Here is a 19,305-nt window from a genome sequence, read left to right on the forward strand (position 1 = left end):
TGAACGGACCGCAAAGTTTTTCGGACAATTCAATCTTCAATAAATATAAATTTGATCGCTTACGCAATGATATAATTAAACTCTTGCAAATAAATGTTGGCGCGCCAACATGTGTTAGTGAAATAAATTACAAATTTATATCTGCCGTAGACGATGTCTGCTCGAACTTAGAATATAATAATAAATATTCATGAATAGATAAATGTCGAAATGAATTATGTTTTTTCTTTTTTATAAAATCCATTTTTTATAAAACCATCTACTGTCAATTAAACATAATTTATAAATGGTGATTCAAGTAGCAAAATATGAGAGCAAAGCAAAAACAACATGCGGAAATTTCTTTACAGTTTTCGCGTTCCTCTATTTACTGCTATTTCTATTAGAACAGCAACAGAAGTTTCTAAATCGATCGTATTTATATGCTTGCTTGTTTAAGCACAGAAGTATCGATTATTCATTATTAAAACATCTATAGCATAACTGATTAATACGGTATCTCAAGAAATGGTCTGTAAAATTTATGCATATATAATCTTAACTTTAAATCTCATATACATATTGAAACTCTATTTTTATTTAAATTCTAACTGAATAATTGGCGCAAGAATGCACCAAATTTATGGGCGAATTATTCATTTAAACGCTTTGTTTTTAGATTTCTAATGTTTTGTTTGTTTGAAACTTCAACGTCATTTATACATGTCGCGTTTCATTCTCTATCTTTTGCATTTTTGCATTTCACATCATTTTGCATTTAATGAATATTCTTTAAATGTTGAACGAGTAGTCCTGTTCTACCTTAATCTACAGTCCTATTGGTCTTCTTTCTTGGGTGTTGTATTCTCTCGCGAGCTTACGCAGATTCATTTGGAGATCGTAGGATTTACTCAAGCCATCCATCAGTCTTAAATCTCTCTTTCGGCGGCCCAGCATCATCGGTATCATCATTGCCATTGTCGCCGGCAACATACCTGTTGTCGCATACAGGTATGATAATTTAATAAGTTAAATTAAACCAATAAAAAATAAGTTAAATTAAATAAATAAAAATAAGTTAAATTAAACAATGATGCAAAGTGTTTCAGATTTTTCGTAATATTTATTAATGAAAGGTTTTGCAAGATAAAGTTAGATATAGATGAGCCACAAAGAAATCTTTTTCAATAATGATACATACAAAATTAAATCAATGTCGAGAATAAAATTAAGATTTGGGAGATCTTCTATTGTATTATTGCATGATTTACCATGCGAAAAAAATTAATTAAACAATTAAACAATTTTAAATACTGCTCATTTCAATACTATTATAATCTCGACATTTTTATATTAATATTTGCGTTTCTAGATAAATTCTATCATTAAATGATGTCACAAAAAATCTATAACACTCTGTATATTAAGATTTAAATTTAAAATATGCATTATGTAAATTTAATCATACTTTTATTAATAGATTGCCGTTGACGTAATAAATATAATGTATAATTTGTGATGAAACTTTATGGAAATAGATTTTATGGTATAGCTCAAAAAAATTCACAAGGATAAAAAGATAGAATCTAATTAACTTTTAACATTATTATATTAAGAAAATATAAATATTAGCAATTATTTTAGAGACTTTATAAGAGAAACTACAACATTATCTCTTACAATTTTACATTAATGTACTTTTCATACCATTAAATTAACATTTATTAATTATAATATTTAACATGTTTGCAAACTCTCTTTTTAAACGTCAAAGAATTTCAACATATTTCACTTAAATTTATTATGTCAACTTAAATATAAATCTGTCAATATATACATATATTTTAATTTATTACAGCTATACCTGCGCCGACGGCTGCCAGGACTGCCGAACTGGACGGTTGTCCGCTCAAAGTGTGCCTGATCGGTCTTTTGTTCGGGATACTCGGTTCGGTTGTCAATTTTCCCATCTCGTATTCCTTGCGGCTCTGGTCGACGCTCTTGAACGTCTTCTCGACTTCCAGAAGGCCTCCGTGAGACGTCGTCGTGTTCGTGCCGTTGATCGACGGCAACACCGTCAATCTGACCTAGGTAAACGATTTTTCATAAAGCAGCTATCAATAATATATTTTTATTAATGAATCCGAATCAATAATAATTAATTGCAAAATTATATGTTGATAAATATTGATCGCAGTTTTCTTCGAAACTTGATTAATGTCGAATGAAAATTTATCAATTTAAAAAAATGATTCATGTGAGAAAAAGGACACACATATATTTAAATCTAAATTAGAACATTAAATTAGAATAAATTTTACTCCATCTCTTTAATCATCTAGCCTAACCTGGCGTTTTGAAGTTATCACGGGTAGCGCAGGCCTGTTTTGTTTATTCCCGCGATTCGTTGTGTTGACCGCCTGGAGTGCCTCCGGAGTGTTTACCGTATCGATCTTGATTGATCTCTGTCTCGACTTGGAATATCCGCGGTTCGTTGACAGAAGGATCCACTGACCATCACCGCTCGCCGGATGATTCGGTGGATGATTATTCACGTATTGATAATGGGAGAAGTTTGGTCTCTCAGTGATTAGAGTGGGTCGATTTTGATCATATTTAGATGGATAATCGTGCCATTCGCTCTCGTCTCCTGATTGATCCTTCTCCGTGTACTTGTCGATAAGCTGATACGAAGTCGTCTGAGGCCTGGACCAAGTGTTGGGGAAGTTGGCAGGTCTATCGTCCGTGATGATGTCGCTGTTTGGACGATGAGTTTCGTGCTTGTTCCAGTACGGTTTCTCTGATGGCCACTTTTGTGCCATGTCGCCGGAATGATAAGGACGGGAAATCGGTTTTTGATACGGGTTCTCATTGTTTTCGGACCAATTGGGTTTCGATTTGTCGTACCTAAAGATTCGACCATTTATTAGAAATTTATTCTATCAATAAATATTTCGATGTGATGTAAAAAAGTAGATATTTAATTAGATGTTACGCATTATTATCTTTAAAGATTATTTTTGATCATTTGTTAAAAATTAATCTGCATTTTATTTTTATAGAAATTTCTGCGTAAATAAGAATTAAACCGCACAAGTGAAAAATGAATAAAAATCTACGAGATTTTCTTGATATATTTCTGGATACATTATTGTATTGTTAAAGAAAATATCGATAAACTCGCGGACAAGAAAGTTTCAATTGGACGCTAATAGTAAATATCTCTTGTCGTAATGAGCACGAAACCTATTTTCGAACTTGTATGTAGCATCGCATAGTGAAAGGAAAATTGACGGTTGCGGTACTTACCACGGTTTGTTGTTTTCATAAGTGGGTCTGATGGTATAGTCACTGGCCCATGGTTTCATGCTCGGTTTATCCCACGGTTTTATCTCTGGCCAAGGTCGTTGAGTGCTGGGATTGGCCTGCCACTTGGAAATTTTGCTCTTAGACCATGGAATTGCTTCTAACGTCACCCAGCCATTTCTGTCCTCGTAAGTATTTGTACCGTAATATTTGTTCCTCTTCAAAGTGTCGTTCAGTGCCTCGCTTAACTAAGAGTCGAGAGAGACAACCGGAAATTCATCAACGTATTTTTTATTACGCAATGATAAATAACACACATTAAAAATAATATTTATATTTAATATAAATGTATTTTATATACATGTAAATTTATTGATCGTGTATTACACACTATTATTTTTGCATTATTTTTAATTAATATATTCTCAGGAAAAATGCAAATTATAATGGAACTTTTGAATTAGAATATTATTATATCTTTATTTTAATGTACTCTTTGTATATTCAAGCTCTCGTGAGAAAAATAAAATATAAATTATTATAGATTATTATTTTAACTTAGAACTTATATTACTAATTTTATTTCTGTCTTACCGCATCATTCTCTTCTGAAATAGTACTTGAATTCTGATCAAATTTTTCATCCTCTTCGCTGGTTGTGGTCTCGACAGTTTCGTTGTCGATTTCGAGGACAAGCGGCTCTGCAGGTGGTTTTACGATTCTGAAAGGATACTTGAAACTCTTCTCGGTAGTGCTCTTTATTTTGTTCGCGTATTCCTCGAGAAACTTGTTAAGTACATCTGGATTGAAAGTCGAAGTCTCGACGAAAGAATTTCTCCGATTATATTGATCATTCGATATTTCTTTAGTCATCCTCTCGTCCTCGACTTGATGCTCGTTTTCTTCATTATCGTACAGGGAATTCGGTGTGATCGCTATCGGATCTTGAAGAATCCGTAGATTTTCGGCTTTCGTTTTAAACATGTCGGATGCATTCGTTCTCATTTTTACAAAGTATCTCGTGTTGCATTGCGATCCATCTAAGATCGTCAAGATCGTCAGGAGCAGATAAAGCGCTCCTCTTGGCGTCATCTCTAAAACACGAAGATTTTTTTATTTCGTACATCGTACAGAATTTTATTAAAAATCTCCATTTTTTACCAGTCATTCTAATAACTTTTTTTACAATTTATTGTACAATATAATATGCTAATTTTATTTTTGTTTACGCAGTTTGCAAGACCTTATCTTTAATTAAAAAGAAAAGTGATATATCCTGCGTATTAATAATTATAAAAATTATAAAAGAACCAAAGAAAGGGATATCTAATAAAATGTCTGATAATTAAAAATAGAGAGACTAATAGGGGGATGAAACAATGATTTAAGCGAACTGGATTCCTAAGGAAATAGTTGAAAATTGCTATTTTTGTCAAAATCACTGTCATTTTTCGGCTCCACTCCCTAATTTCTCATCGTCTATTCGATTCTACTCTTTATCGTGATAAGCATCGATAGAGGATAATTCGCGTTCACAATGCGTCGCACTGACCGTGTTGATATTAGTCGTCCGAATCGTCTTTAATTACATGAACAACGAGGTCCGCGCCACTTGTCGCTTCCGGAGACCCGTTACAGGGAACCAACCGCGCCGGCAACGACGACAGAACTACGACGAGTTACGACGAATGCGAACGGAAAAGCGGAAGTGTGGAGATAGCGCGGCCTCGACTCCTCAAGGTCCGAGATGGCTCTGTTGCCGAGACGTTGCCCTCGTTTGCTTTTAATCCAGATCCCCACTTGGTCGATGCTTGGTCCATTTTGCATCTTCCTCCGATCTTCGCGGCTTGCTGTTATGCACTGTTCCTTACTTCTCGACTTGGTCAACTCGGAGAACGGGCGCCGGATTGTCTCTCCTTCTCACCCAGGCGGGGACTCTCTCTCTCTCTTTTTCTCCATCGACGCGGTTTCTCTCTCTCTCTTTCTTTCTCTCTTGCCTCAGAATAGTTCCTCAGAGGTCTTTCCTCTTGGATAACGTTCTTGGAATACAATGGACACAATAGGAGGCGAGGTCATCGTCTACGAGATCGTCGGCTACGATCGATGATCGATGAGCCCATCACTGGTCTCCGACAAGTGAATGATGCTTATATTTTTGCGCGAGGTACTGTTGGATGTTATACGGTACTAAGATAGCGGTTTCTAAAGTGTTCGCTTTTCTAAGCTTCATGTAGATATCAAGTGGATGCAAAATATTTTCTCTCTTTCTATTTTTACTCAAAGATTTATTTATTTACTTTAGAATATTTTGCTTTTGTCCATGCATTTCTGTAAAAATAACGAGTATTGAATGACTGGTATAAAATAATGAAGAAGGAAAATCCAATCGAGGTTGAAATATCTTTCAATTCTATTTACATTTCAAATATTATGATATGCTTAGGTATTCATGAACAATTTTTTATTTACATGTATAGTTGTAGGATCTTAGATTTATGAAACATTGCATATATTGAATTTTACTGCACAAATAAGTCGATGATCGTTATCTATATAATTTTTCGAGAACTTCTCGAGTCAATCTTGCACTTATGATAATAATGTATTAAAATATACTTTGAAAATACTACGCAAACCTATATTGAATCTCTAAAAATCTGTCATCGAATTGCAAGTTTATTTCGGTCACAGATAAACTTCTCAATCATTCCTATGTTTTCTCCTATCAGAACACCTTTATTACTGTTACAAACGAATTCTCTCGATCGATCCACCCGTATGCTAAAACAATCACTTCGACAAGTTATTTACAATGCGCTTTCTCACTTATCAGCATCTCTAATCAGGCACACTTACAACATCGCAAAAATCTAGCCGGTAACTTGAAACACGACTGAATGCATTCGAACGAGACGAAACAATTGTGTTTTTTAACCATTCTCGCGACGATTTAATCACCAGGATTATTTCTGCCACCCCAGTAGCGCGAACGGTTATCAAGAGGATAAAGAAGTTATAATAGAGCCGTAATTGACAGAGAAAATCGAGTCAATCGCCAATAGTTTTCATGTATTATTCATTGATTGCCGTCCTTTCCTGGCTAATGCCTGGAAGCGACGACTGAAGGCAATACAATGATGAAAAACAGACCTAGACCGCTCGTCACGCGCTAATTACAGCGCGCTCGTGACAATCAGCGGGTGACGACACGACGAGCGAACTGCATCCGTCGCTCTGACTCTGGCTAGATCCAGATGGGTGACAGTGTCATTTTCACGCGGATTTTACGTTTTGTCAAAATGCTACTTTCACCGTTTAAACATGGCAGAAACTGACGTTCCATGGCGATGACGACGAGTTATGTTCTCTCTTCTGGTCGTGGCCTCCTCTAGGCGCGACTTTAGAGTAGTTTCGGTTACTTTAAAGAGATCGGACATGCTGGAGGAACTTTTGGGTCGTGTCAGTCTTTTCGAGATCAATTTCTTATTTTATTTGTCAAAGAGATTGCCACGAGAGAGATCCAACAAAATTGTGAATAAAATATTAAAAGAAACATACCTTTCACTTTCTCTCTTTTTAGACTTTTTGATATTATAATTTCATATGTAATTTTTTTTTTATTTATTATGAAGACGCGCTCCGATAGTAATATTGATATATTACCATAATCTTATTATAAATTATAGTGATTTTTTATTTCTTGAATTAAATTATATCATAATTATGTATATACTTGCTACAATTAATTGCAATATATATTTGAGAGATAATATTATATATATTATTATATTATATTATAATATAATTAAAAATTAATTTCTTATGGGGAATATAGATTTTATTGCTATTAGTTACTGAATAATTCTAACGTACAATATATTTTGACAGTTAACGCAAGTAACATACATCAATATTATTATGATTAGAGTGAATAAGAAATTATTTATTTAACATATATTTATTTGCACTCTATTATACATATCGAATTAAATGCACGCGTACTATAATCATAGAGGAAATGGAGTTTCTGATCGAATGACCGCACAATTAAGGACGTCATAAAGGAAAAAGAAAGCCATCGTTGATTTTCATGCTTCGACAAATTGTCGATTTAGCCTTCTTCGATGCAGATGCGAGGATCGAGTATCGGACGAACAAACGTAGAATCGGTCGTTTACCGATTTTTGCGCTTTCGCGGCCCAGAAACCTCCGTCGTTTTTATCCCTCGTGTCCCCTTCCCCTCTTCTTTCCGTCCCCTCCCTTACCTCTTTCTCGTTTATGACGATTCTTGCTCGTCGCGCGAGTGAAATTCATCTTAACAGTTTCCGTTTTACGAGCAGCTTCCGATTCTTCTGCCAGATTTTCACCGATCTAGAATTTTTTGCCCAGCGCCGACCCAGAAACAGACGATTTCATTTCCCGTCTCTATCGCCGGTTACATGTTTCCTTCAATTTTCGTAGTGCACTATCACTATCTTATCATTTTAAAAGAAAATTAACAAAACGTGTCTCTACGTTGCATCATTTCAAACATTTTTATTTCGATTTTTTGTTTCTCTTGAAGCTTGTTAACAATTTAAAATAATATACTTACGTATATTAAACAAAATTCAGTTTGCAATAAAATATATGCTTTTTGAAATGTTCAAAGAAAATAATTCGTAACTTTATTTAACAATTGCTCGATAATGGCAAATCTTTTTTTTTAAGAATACTAATAATTACATAAAGCAATTTTTTTCTCTTATTGTGAAATAGATAAGATCGTGCATTTTCGGAATTGCAGAGACGTGCGATGGATTTTTTCTTACTTCCAATGCCGGTTACGGCGTGGTTAGCGTGGCCTACTCAAAACCGGAATTAGGTCGGTTTAGATTAACCGCGTAGCTAACCGCGAAAACGACTACGACGATAGTGGAAAAAAGGAAGAATGGTTCGCGCGAGTGCGGCAAACGTCTACTTTCATTGTCGGTCATACCAGAGGGAGAGTCATGATGGCGAGAACGATATGGGTAGAAGTGGAAGGGGTGAAAAGGGTCCCTAGATAAAATCTAGCCTAGATCCTGAGAATTTGTGCGATAACAGAAAGTTTCAAGAAAAGGAGATATACAATAACTAGCAGAGGAAATGACACGAATTGATGTACAAGCATAATTATAACAAAATTTTTTAATGGAATTATGGAAAATTATAAAAAAAACAAGTTATATTATCGAAATAGTTATATTATTGTTTTTTATTAAATTAAATTTTTTTAATAAATTATTTTTTAATAAATTGAATTTTTTACATTTCGTGTAAATTCTCTTGTTTGTTTGATTGCCATCTCTCACCGATAACAACCGCTTTTATTTTTATATAATAGATCATAGATTCTAATTCTATTTTACATGAATCAAGCAAGCACACAAGCCGAAGCAAGTGCACACAAAAAATATTTAAAAGGAAGGAATAATTATTTAACAAATGGATTATATAAAACTTTTCTCTGTTTTGTAAAATAAGTTCTAAGATATATCGCATGCATATATAGAACATATTGAAATGACCTCGCCGTGAAACAGGGTCAGACTCTCACCGCTCGGCGATAAAACTTAGCTTAGAAAGTCTTTTCACCCCTTCCGCTCATTACACTTGTACTCAACGAGTATCTCTAAAGCAAGGAATGTCTTCTATCTTAATTACGCAATTTAGCAATCCATCAAACGTTTCACTTGCTTTCATTCGATCTGAATCTTTATTTATAAAAAGGGTGAAATATATAAAATAATATATAAAATATAGCATATGTATATCTCGGTAAAAAGTTTAATCTTATAAAGAGATAATTTTATAAATACTTCAGAATTATTTGTGCTTTCCTTCTATAATATTTAATGAAATAAAAGTCGGAGACTTTAATTTGATCTGGTGATTGTAATTAATCTATATTATTTTTTTCCGTATACAAATGATAAATATAAAAAAGAATAGAAATAAAATTGAAAATAAGAAAAACAGAAGCGAGACATAATAATAAATATATTATCTCTTTTCCTCTTTGATTAATAATTAATTTTATGTGAAATTGTTTTTGAAAACATCTATCTCATCGCCGCGATAATGTGCATTTACGGCATGATGCACCGTACCATCGTGAAATTTGCTGGAACTAAACATCGCAACACTTATTTTGTCGACGACAATTGGAGTACGGACAATGATTAAGGCACACTGTTCCCACATTCACGCTTTTTAGTGCCCTCATTAAGGTAACTCTTGCCTTCGCGAGTTAAAGTCACAGTATGTCGTACCGAATCCTTCAGTTGCGGATTCTTCGCAATGGAAACAGCTGTCTTCAATAGTCGCTCGTCATCGTCACTCCATTTGCACTGACCGTTGACTTAATCGACAAACATGCGGTTGCATAAGATCTCCGAACGTTACTTGCTGCTGTTTCATCTTTTGCTCATTGTGTTTGCATGCGCGAAGACTGCTGAGATATCCGAAGTAATATGCGAAAAAGTCTCCTTTAAGGAAACCCCCGTAGGAGATCAGTATTCGGGTCATGAAACAACAACGCTTGCACCAGTCACCAATAATAGTCAGAAATTAACATCGCCAGTCGTTTTCGAGACTCTCCCTCAAAACAATTCCAACGTCTTCAGACCCAGTATACATTTAGGCGAGATCGAGCAGCCGAAGAGTCGAAAAAATCCCTTCAACAACGTGCAACACGTGAGATTCGAGAACAGTGTTCATTTAGATGCGCAACATGAACAATTCCAAGATGTCTTGCAGAATCAAGGTGTTTCCAGTCTGGTGGACGAAGCGATGCGATCGGGCAGAATTAAGTTCCAAGAGGATATTCAGATACCATCGAGTATCCATCATCCCTTCAACGATCAGCAAGCGATTACAGAGATCGTTTCGGGGTCGCCGCATGAACAGCCCACTGTCGGACATGTATTCTTCGATCAAACGGTTTTCTTGAAGAAGCCGCAGGACACATCAACGATCTTCGGCAAAGCGATGACGGATCATCGATCGACTGGTGCTTACTTCGATTTCTCAAGATCTCCTCCGTACATCATCAATTATTACACCAGTCAAAATCAGAACCCTCATCAGCCGATGCAAGAGGCCACACTCGAGATGATAAAAAAGCCCGAGAGTAACGGCGTCTTGGTTGTTCAGCAATCTACTTACACGAAGAAGCGCAAATTCCCGTACACGTTTTATCAACCGGGCGATGAGTATCACGATATACAATATATGGAAAAGCCACACTCGATGACTTATCCGCAAATGAAAAGGTGAGTTTTTAACGCAGAGATTAAATAAATAGAATATTTTGAGGAATTGATTAAGCAATGTTTATATCTAATGGCTTCTGCATAAAAATTGAATTCTAAATATAAAACAAAATATATCATTTGCAGTCCTTGGAAGAAGATCATTCATCTGATCGGAACTTTATTGCCGCTGGGTCTGCTATTCGTGTTGATGCCCAAGGTTGTGCAAATCAACAACACGACAACGTGAGTCGCCTCTTCTTGCATCTACTCGCTCATATTTTTTAATTAATAAATGGATAAATTTCGTTCCAGCCAGCCGAGCATTGTCCTCTCTAAATTGCGGGTCGCCGACCTGCCGATCGAACACAAACAGGCACGCTCGTTCGACGAACAATCGGCGACCGTCTGCGAAGATCGATCTATTTGCGAATTAATTCTGGCTGGCGGCGAGCCGCAATCCAATATTCTGCAGAATGTCCTGTGGAACTTGGCTACTAGGTAAATGACGCACTTTAGTTCCGTATCGCTGATCAATATATTCGTAAAAATAATATAAAGCGAAAAAATGTTTCTTTTTTTTACAAATTAACAGGACTGCGGATGACATCGCAAAAAGAAACGGTCTTCATGAGATATTTAGCGCTGTGAGAAAGAAGGACTGCATGACCATCGATTGTTAATAACCGTCTAGGAAGCCTGAAAAACCACTTACAGCTACACGCGATCAATTTCGCGTTCGTTGATTTATGGTGTTAATATTTACACGTTATGCAAATTCGTGACTTTATGCATGAAATGGTAAGAGAAAAAACGTTATAATTATCCGATCACATACGTATAACGATCGTTGTAATAATATATCAATACATCAATTATATATAATAGATAATTATATAGTTAAGTAAAAGAGACATTACGATATATTAAAAATTAGTTACACATCACTCATCTACAAAATTATATTCAAGAAATTTAATATCTTCTTTGTTTAATTATTCCACAATAATTAACACATAATTTCGTGCATGAAATGCATTGTGTAATTTAGTGATTCTCAATAAAAATACGAAAAATGTCAATAAATGAGAATTGATTTTTATATTACGCGTATATCGCAACGATTAATCACATCCACATCGTCTTTATGCGTAAGCAAACAACAGGAAAGTTGCTGTAAAATAACGAAAATGAGGATAAAAACTGGATTTTTTTAAGAATGAAATACCGAGAGGAGAGAGGTATGTTATTCGGAAATACGTTCCGCCTGTGCATCCGTACCTACCTCGTCCTCGCAAGTGAAAGTAGTCAGTTTATAAGTAGGTCGACGTTATTCTACGGCGAACGTGCGTTCGGAGAATTTATGGATGCACAACGGACTTTCTGACGACGGGCAAGCAGCTGACCAATTATCGCACACGCGCCGCACACACGTTACACGCGCCAACAATAATTACACGCGGTCAAATCGAGGCGATGAAGTGCACCGCAATTTTTAATTAACAAGGTGTCGGCGAAACAAAATGGATAATTTGACGGCTAAGTGTAACGACGCTAAATGTAACAGGAGTTAATATATAACGATGGTTAAATGTAATATGTAATGGGGGGCTGATATTCTCTCTCTCTCTCTCTCTCTTTTATTTATTCTCTTAATATTTATATATATGTTTCATATTTTAATAATTACAGTTTTTCTCTCTTTCTCTATCTCTTTTAATTAATATAGAATTTATTTTCTCTAAATAAAAGTATTGAAATATTTAGCGACAAGTAGCAATTAAAAACAAGCAAATAATATAGAATTTTCTATTGAAACAAGTTTTAAAAATAAAAGTAAAAAATCAATTTTTTTTCGTATAATTGTATAAAATCTAAAAGTTTTCATCTGTAAGATATTTGTATAAATTTAATTTTATTAGAAAAAAATGAAGAATGTATCAAAGTATTATTTTAAAATAAGATATCTCAATTTTGCTAAAATGTTTGATTTTTTTGTATAATACTAATAATTAGAAGTTCTAATAAATATAATAACTCATTCTAACATTTTTACTGAGAAATGAATAATAAATTGATTGAAGGATCTATCATAAAAAAATATTACAGCAACAGTAGGAGACTTTAAGGATTATTATTTTTCTCTATCCATTTAATTATGTATTTAAAGAAGATATATTTAATATAGTGTATATTTATATACGTGTATATATATGTTGCAAATATGAAACTTATCATACGAAATGTGCAAAATTATGTTATTACACTGCAACATTTAATTACGATAAACATAAAAACAATTATATTTTTTAAATGAACTGTCTACATGACAATTCATGTTTAAAATTATTCTCTTACTCGCAAGACTTTTATTTCGTGCACAATTATCATTATTATTCATATTATTCATATCTTTTAAAATTCTTTAATCGATGATACTTATAATACCTTGTAAATGAGATGCAGTATCTATAGTGGCGCTAAAAACGTCAATAACAAAATGAATTATGAAGAATTGTTTTATGTCAATGTCATTATTTGCGGCAAAAATCTGTTTATAAAATATCAACATATGAGAGCCGATAAAAAGATAATTGGCAATTGAGAGAAACAAGCGTAATAAAGACGAATGCCGGAGTTGGATTTCGGGTCGTGACGAACCGCCGCTTCTCCATTTTCACTTCAGGAATGCAAGAAAGCTCCGAGTTGCGTTGATAACCAGTCGATCCAGTCAAATCAATTAATGACATCCTCTCTGAATATCGTGAGAAACAAAAATGTCACTACTAACAGATATCTAAACTTATCATAAGATATCTTTGTGTAAGATATCTTACGCGCAATTACATGAACATCCCTTCTTGTATTCATTATAATTTATATAAATTTATTTAATTTATTTATTAAACAAATTTTCCAGATTGAATTTTCCAGAGATACTCGAAAGTCAACACGTAGTCATATCGATTACCGAAAGTGAGCCACCTTTTGCGCTGATTCTTGTACTTCTGTCGCGAATTATTAAGCATAGTTTCAAGCATAGTTGAGCAACGAGATCGCTCGTAAAACGCTCGAAAGAACATGATTTGCGACAAATTATTTCGCGATGTTTTCTTCGACATTTTTTACGTTCCGAGAAAATTGTGCCAAAGAGACATAGCGCCTCTAAAGCATAATAAAGAGGCGAGAATTCCGCGTTCCAAAAAATAAATGAGGAAGACAAACAGATGCGGAGATTTTTCCCTACAACAAGCTTTCTTTTAACGGTTTTAACGGTCGTGTGTGTAGAAAAAAAAACTTTCAATATTTCTTCTCAACTATACGTATACTTCTTTAATCCCCATTAAGGTTCGCTTAAAAAAAGATTAGAGGTTTATTCCATGTGTCTCGCGGCGAAAATATTGCAATAGCACTATTGACAGATCACGCGAATATTGAAATTTGAAATATCTTTGACGTTAATAATGTTAGAATCTATAATCCATCTTCTCTCAGCTGTGTAATATAAAAATTCCATGCTATTCCTATCCGTGAATTTCAGATAACGGAGAGATCTCTCTCCGTGGAGAGATTGCCCTGAACAATTAAATCATACAGTCGAGAATAATTATGTCGTCGCGCAGCGATAGTCTCAGTTGTAATTATGCGACAACGATTTGTCATGCTTAATGCAAGTGCATTTCCGTTTATAAAGTATTCCGGGAGGTCAGCTAAGAGGGCGATAAATCTCTTTATTAGAAACTTCTGATTTTATCTTCAGAGGAAAGTTTAATCAATAATTATATTCAATCGGTAATTTAATTAATTTAACTTAATTTAATTCATAGAAAAATTTAATTAATAAAGTAGATGAGAGAAAAATTTGAAAATTTGCCGAAAATGCTTTAATTTTAAACAAATGAGGAGCCAAAATAAAATTTTGTACTAATGTCAAATCTATTTACGATTAAATAAATTTGATTCGTTAGAACTTTTCGATTCCTAACATTAAGTAACATCAGATCTGACTTCACTTTTGCAAAATACTGAATGCTAACAACACATAATCTGATGTTATTGTGTACATTTTCTCTTACATTTTCATCTTCAGCTTTCACGATTTTACACTCGTTCACTTTATGACATTATTGCGGATAGAAAATAAAATGTTATACAATATTATGCGATTGTAAAAATCGTTGTCAACATTTCTCGCTTTCCTCGCGGCGTTAAGTGCAATTGTTAAATATAATCAAAACGACAATAGCTCTAAACTCGATGCACAGAGCTCCTTCAATATAAGTTTCACCACGGCGGAAGTAATGTGGCTGTGAAAGCGCATATCGCAATGTATGCGGATGGCGAGCTGATTTAAATCGTGCATAAAGATCAATGATTCTTGATTTAGAGAGAGCCATTTGATTTTTTTCTGCAAGCTATATACGACGACTAATTCGATGTTTACAAGCGAGGAGACAATGTTTTTTAATCCTTTTAAGAATAGATTTTTTTCAGATTTAGGAGATTAAAGTCTCTATCAAATATAAAATAAAAATATTTCTCTTCTATCATGTCTTCTATCACTTATGGTAGTCATCAGAAATTGCTAATAATACGTGATACGTAGGTGTATGTAGGATGTCCGCGACAATGATGCGTGGATTCATCTTTGAGGTGTGTCAAGGAAAACGAGTATGTTTGAAGATGCCGAACGATATTGGAAAATGTCGCGTACGAGACCTCGTGTGCATCGTGCATTAGGATATACATATATGTAAATAATGCCAACGTGATCGTAATGCCAAATGATCTCGCCAAATGCGAACATAGCCTGATTTCGAGGACGCGGGAGTTGAAAGAAACATCTGTACGATACATTCTGATCAATAAATTGCAAAGAAAGAGAAAGAGAAAGAGAGGGAGAGAAGAGAGAGAGAGAGAGAGAGAGAGAGAGAGAGAGAGAGAGAGAGAGAGAGAGAGAGAGAGAGAGAGAGAGAGAGAGAGAGAGAGAGAGAGAGACAAACGAATCCGTTATTTAAATATTTTATTGTGTAGAAAGTAATTAATTGACTATAAGAAATTTGTAAAGTAGTTGAATTTTATTCTTAACGGCATTTTATTCTGAATGGAACTAAAGAATCTAAATTTAATTTCTATTACATGTATCAATTTTTTCAATTTTATATCAATAAATTTTATTTTACCAAAACACACAAATATGTATATGCCTATTTTTATCAAAATATTTTATTTTTTATATGTGAATATAATATATTATATAATTATTTGAAAAGATTGTGTGTTGTTATTAGAATAAAATTATCAGACATTATTTTATAATATTATTTTTCAAATCAAATATTTGAAATCAATCAATTCAATATCAAATATTATTTTATAATATTATTTTAAAAATAATATTATAAATGTTATATTTTATTACATTTTATAATGCATATTTTTGCATATTTTATAATGTATATATTTTTTACAATAAATTTTTACAACTTTGAAAATATTTGCATTGTTTAAAAGTATGAAAATATTTAGGGAGAGAGTTTTTTCATAGTTTTCTCTATATGTTTCGTCGAAATTATATGAGAATACTTAAAAAAAAACAGCTGAATTATTTTATAATTTTTTTGCGATATTTTTGCGATTAATATGTGTTTTGAGGACACATTAAAATTCATCAAAATCCAAAATAAAGGACTACTTGCGAATTTTCAAATAAAAGTCGTTACTAATTAATGAATTTTAATATTTATTAGATACATTAAATTTTATACAGCCATTTTAGAACATATTTTAGTAATATTGCCTCCTACCTAATTTTTCCCAAATTTTATAAAGTTACTTACACACAAAAATTAAAGATTTAGATAAGAGATTCACGAACAATTTTTTATTAATTTCTTGTTATGATTATTAAGAAATCTTTATTGTTTTTATTTCTTTGTTTTAGGGTATATATAGTATATATCTTATTATTATCTCTTTTCTTTCTCTCTCTCTCTATTATTTAAATTAATTTCTTTTATTTTTACATATTATACATACAATTGTCATAATTATTTGTTATTATATAAATAATCACTTTTACTAATTTAAAAAATTACAAGTTTATGTGAAAAGCATGAATAGACAATCGAATTTAAGCACAACTAATTTTGTTCATAATATTTGTTATCTGTCGATTCTGCAGAACTGTCAATAATAGTTTTATAAACATACAAAGAGCTCTTGTAATGCGTGAAACAGAATTTTAAAGGAGTTAATTAGCGACGTCGGTAGCTGACGCGAAGAAAGTGGTACGTCCATCAGTTGATGAGCCGTCAGACGAGAATGAATTTAAGCGGAACCGCTTTGCTTCTTAAAAGGGACTCAATTAGCTCTCGTACTTCTAAATGTTTGCATTAGATCGTCATAAGAGGCGTGCTAAAAGCAGGATGTTGACCCTTCTGAGAAGAGAAACTCGTTACGCGATTCGTATACGCCCGTGGACCATGTTCAAGACTTCTCTCCTCGTAATTAGATGAATGTCCCACCTGCTGAGAGATACTAAAACAATGATATCGAAGGAAATATGTAAATCAAGGCTGCCAAAGCTATAGTAATCTTTATTAAATGGACATGTTTATTTATATTTATTCATTTAACTACATTTTCTTGAAGACTGATTAAACAAAAAATTGCACTTTCGTTTGCAATATCGTTGAATAAATAACATTGATTTATGCTAAATCATTAATCGATGATTGTAATTTTTAAAAGTAGATGAAATTCAAGATTGACGGTAGTGCAATCAATGTACGCGATTTATTCGACCGCGATAAATGAGCGAGCTGCGATAATACGCCGTATTAGTCACGTATTGCATTCAAGAGAACTGCAATTTCTCTCTTTCTCTTCGCATTTACGCGTTACTACGGGCCACACTTACCTACTGATCTATATTACTCGCGGTAATAGTATTCACAAGCTAACGTGAGAAATTAAAAGATTCGAATCTTTTGAAAACTTTATTAAATTCTGTTTATTATATATTTGTCTATTTTAATATCAAATATTAAGAAATCTTATTCTGAAGATTTAATTTGAAAAAAGAAGTTTATTTTGTTAAACAAAATGATATAAATATATATATTTCTGAATCGAATGTGAATTACATTTATTAAATATTATTTTGTGTCATGAATCATAATTAAATATAAAAAATACTTATTTGGTTTAAAACACTTTGTTGTCTCCTTTTCGTTGTTATTTGCCATTAAACATCTTAAAAGTTAATGCTTTTAAATATTCACATATTAATCTTATATTCTTACTTATATATTTATATATCTTATTTATATATTTGTATTTCTTACTTTTATATTTGTATTTCTTAATTCTAATATTCAATAGTTATTCAGGTGATATAGGAAATATTTATTTATTCTGAAAGATACTTCCGTCACTGCTTGCTCAGAATCCACAAAAAGTGAAAGTCAAGTTTATTAAATATTCATATTTCTAGATTCTTGAGTTCTATGAAATTTATTTTGAATAGTACATATATGTTTCAGATTATTTTAAATATTCCTACATATATATATATATATCATAATCGCAAATTGTTTTGAAGCTTTTCGACAATTTATTATATTTTATGTGTCTCCCTTTTTCCCACTTTAATCCAGAAGATATTTTCAATAAAAAAAACTATCTTTATTTTGTAAAAAGAAAAGATGCATAGAAACGATAGGTTTTATAAAGAAATATGAAGAATAATGTTTCGATCTTACACACATGTATAAAAGTATTTAAAGAACTTATGTATTACGACTACACACAACTATATAGAATCGATTATCGATTTAAAGCGAAAGAGATCAAAGAGATTTCATCGAAGAGGAAATACATAGTGCCTTGCGGGCAGAATAGGAACATTACACACAGGTGTGCATCGGCGTCATTTAACCGATCGACTTTCACTGGCGGGTCTCTGAACTCGCCGCGGCCTCTCACGAAGAAATACGCCTCTTCCGGTTCGTTTCGAACCGGCCCCGTCGTTCGTGAACTTGAAAATTAAACCGGCTGCAAACCATCGATGAAGTTTCGCACGTCTCTGGAATTTAAGATAAGAATCTGTATGTGCGATAATTAAAACTCATTTTACAGGTATGTCGCATGCGAACAATGGGACTCAGAAGATAATAAATGTATATTGTTTTATGGCTTTTCTGATGAATCATTTTAAATATACCGGAAAAGAGCAATTATATTTTACTTGGAATTTCTTTAATCCGTACATGAAAAGAAAATAATTCTCTTGGAAGATAAATTTCAATAAAAATAATTTTTTGGAAGATAATTCTACGAAATAAGCTAATTATAATTATAAGTAGTATTTATTTTACATAGAAATTAAAAGTTGTGTGTTGGATGATTAGGTTCAATGATTAGGTCAAATGCGGCTGTTGTTTTATTCGTATATATATATTAAGAGTTTAAAATGAAAGTGCTATGGTGTTTTATAAACGAAAACTCTTCCATGCAGAAACCGAAAATTAGGATCCCAAGAATTGTAAATTAAGAATTAAAACATTTGAGAGAATTAGAAGATAAAAATTTGAAACCATACAAACTTATAATTTCACAAAAAACATTTATAAAAATTATAAAAATTATAGACTATGAATACATACCGTACGTTATACGAAATCTTGTATTAGAAATCTTGTATTTAGAAATCTGTTATTGGTGAACTCGACAAGTTCAAGAG

At 32.9% G+C, this 19,305-nt stretch overlaps 2 protein-coding genes across 3 annotated transcripts in view; one reads left to right on the forward strand and one right to left on the reverse strand.

The window, feature by feature from the left end:
- Positions 1–738: 738 nt before the first annotated feature.
- The window catches only part of LOC145961090 (uncharacterized), a 146,295-nt gene continuing 127,728 nt past the window's right edge, over positions 739–19,305 (reverse strand). Inside the window, exons 1-6 of one of the 2 annotated variants that reach the window (XM_083080935.1) lie at positions 4,838–5,176; positions 3,880–4,379; positions 3,289–3,533; positions 2,328–2,886; positions 1,844–2,066; positions 739–974 (exon numbers count right to left, since the gene is read on the reverse strand). In XM_083080935.1, the coding sequence (XP_082937061.1) occupies positions 808–974; positions 1,844–2,066; positions 2,328–2,886; positions 3,289–3,533; positions 3,880–4,377 (1,692 nt within the window). In that variant the 5' untranslated portion in view covers positions 4,378–4,379; positions 4,838–5,176 and the 3' untranslated portion in view covers positions 739–807. Of the gene's footprint in view, positions 975–1,843; positions 2,067–2,327; positions 2,887–3,288; positions 3,534–3,879; positions 4,380–4,837; positions 5,177–19,305 lie in introns of those variants that run through there. The other variant, XM_083080934.1, reaches the window with a different exon arrangement.
- LOC145960393 (uncharacterized) lies at positions 9,240–11,516 on the forward strand. The gene is made up of 4 exons (XM_083079817.1): positions 9,240–10,580; positions 10,707–10,805; positions 10,875–11,060; positions 11,155–11,516. Exons 1-4 carry the CDS (start codon positions 9,682–9,684, stop codon positions 11,240–11,242), a joined length of 1,272 nt encoding a protein of 423 aa, XP_082935943.1. The 5' UTR covers positions 9,240–9,681; the 3' UTR covers positions 11,243–11,516.

Source organism: Camponotus vicinus, unplaced genomic scaffold (assembly GCF_025532165.1).
Source record: "Camponotus vicinus isolate PSW18456_S1 unplaced genomic scaffold, iyCamVici1.0 SCAF_10, whole genome shotgun sequence".
NCBI classification, from domain to species: Eukaryota; Metazoa; Arthropoda; class Insecta; order Hymenoptera; family Formicidae; genus Camponotus; species Camponotus vicinus.

What these genes read in the sequence shown, in the direction of transcription:
- LOC145960393 (XM_083079817.1), top strand. Translation starts at nt 9,682, where the DNA reads ATGCGGTTGCATAAGATCTCCGAACGTTACTTGCTGCTGTTTCATCTT. An exon ending in ACTTATCCGCAAATGAAAAG is followed by an intron (nt 10,581 to 10,706) that starts GTGAGTTTTTAA and finishes TATCATTTGCAG; the next exon opens with TCCTTGGAAGAAGATCATTC. An exon ending in CAAATCAACAACACGACAAC is followed by an intron (nt 10,806 to 10,874) that starts GTGAGTCGCCTC and finishes ATTTCGTTCCAG; the next exon opens with CCAGCCGAGCATTGTCCTCT.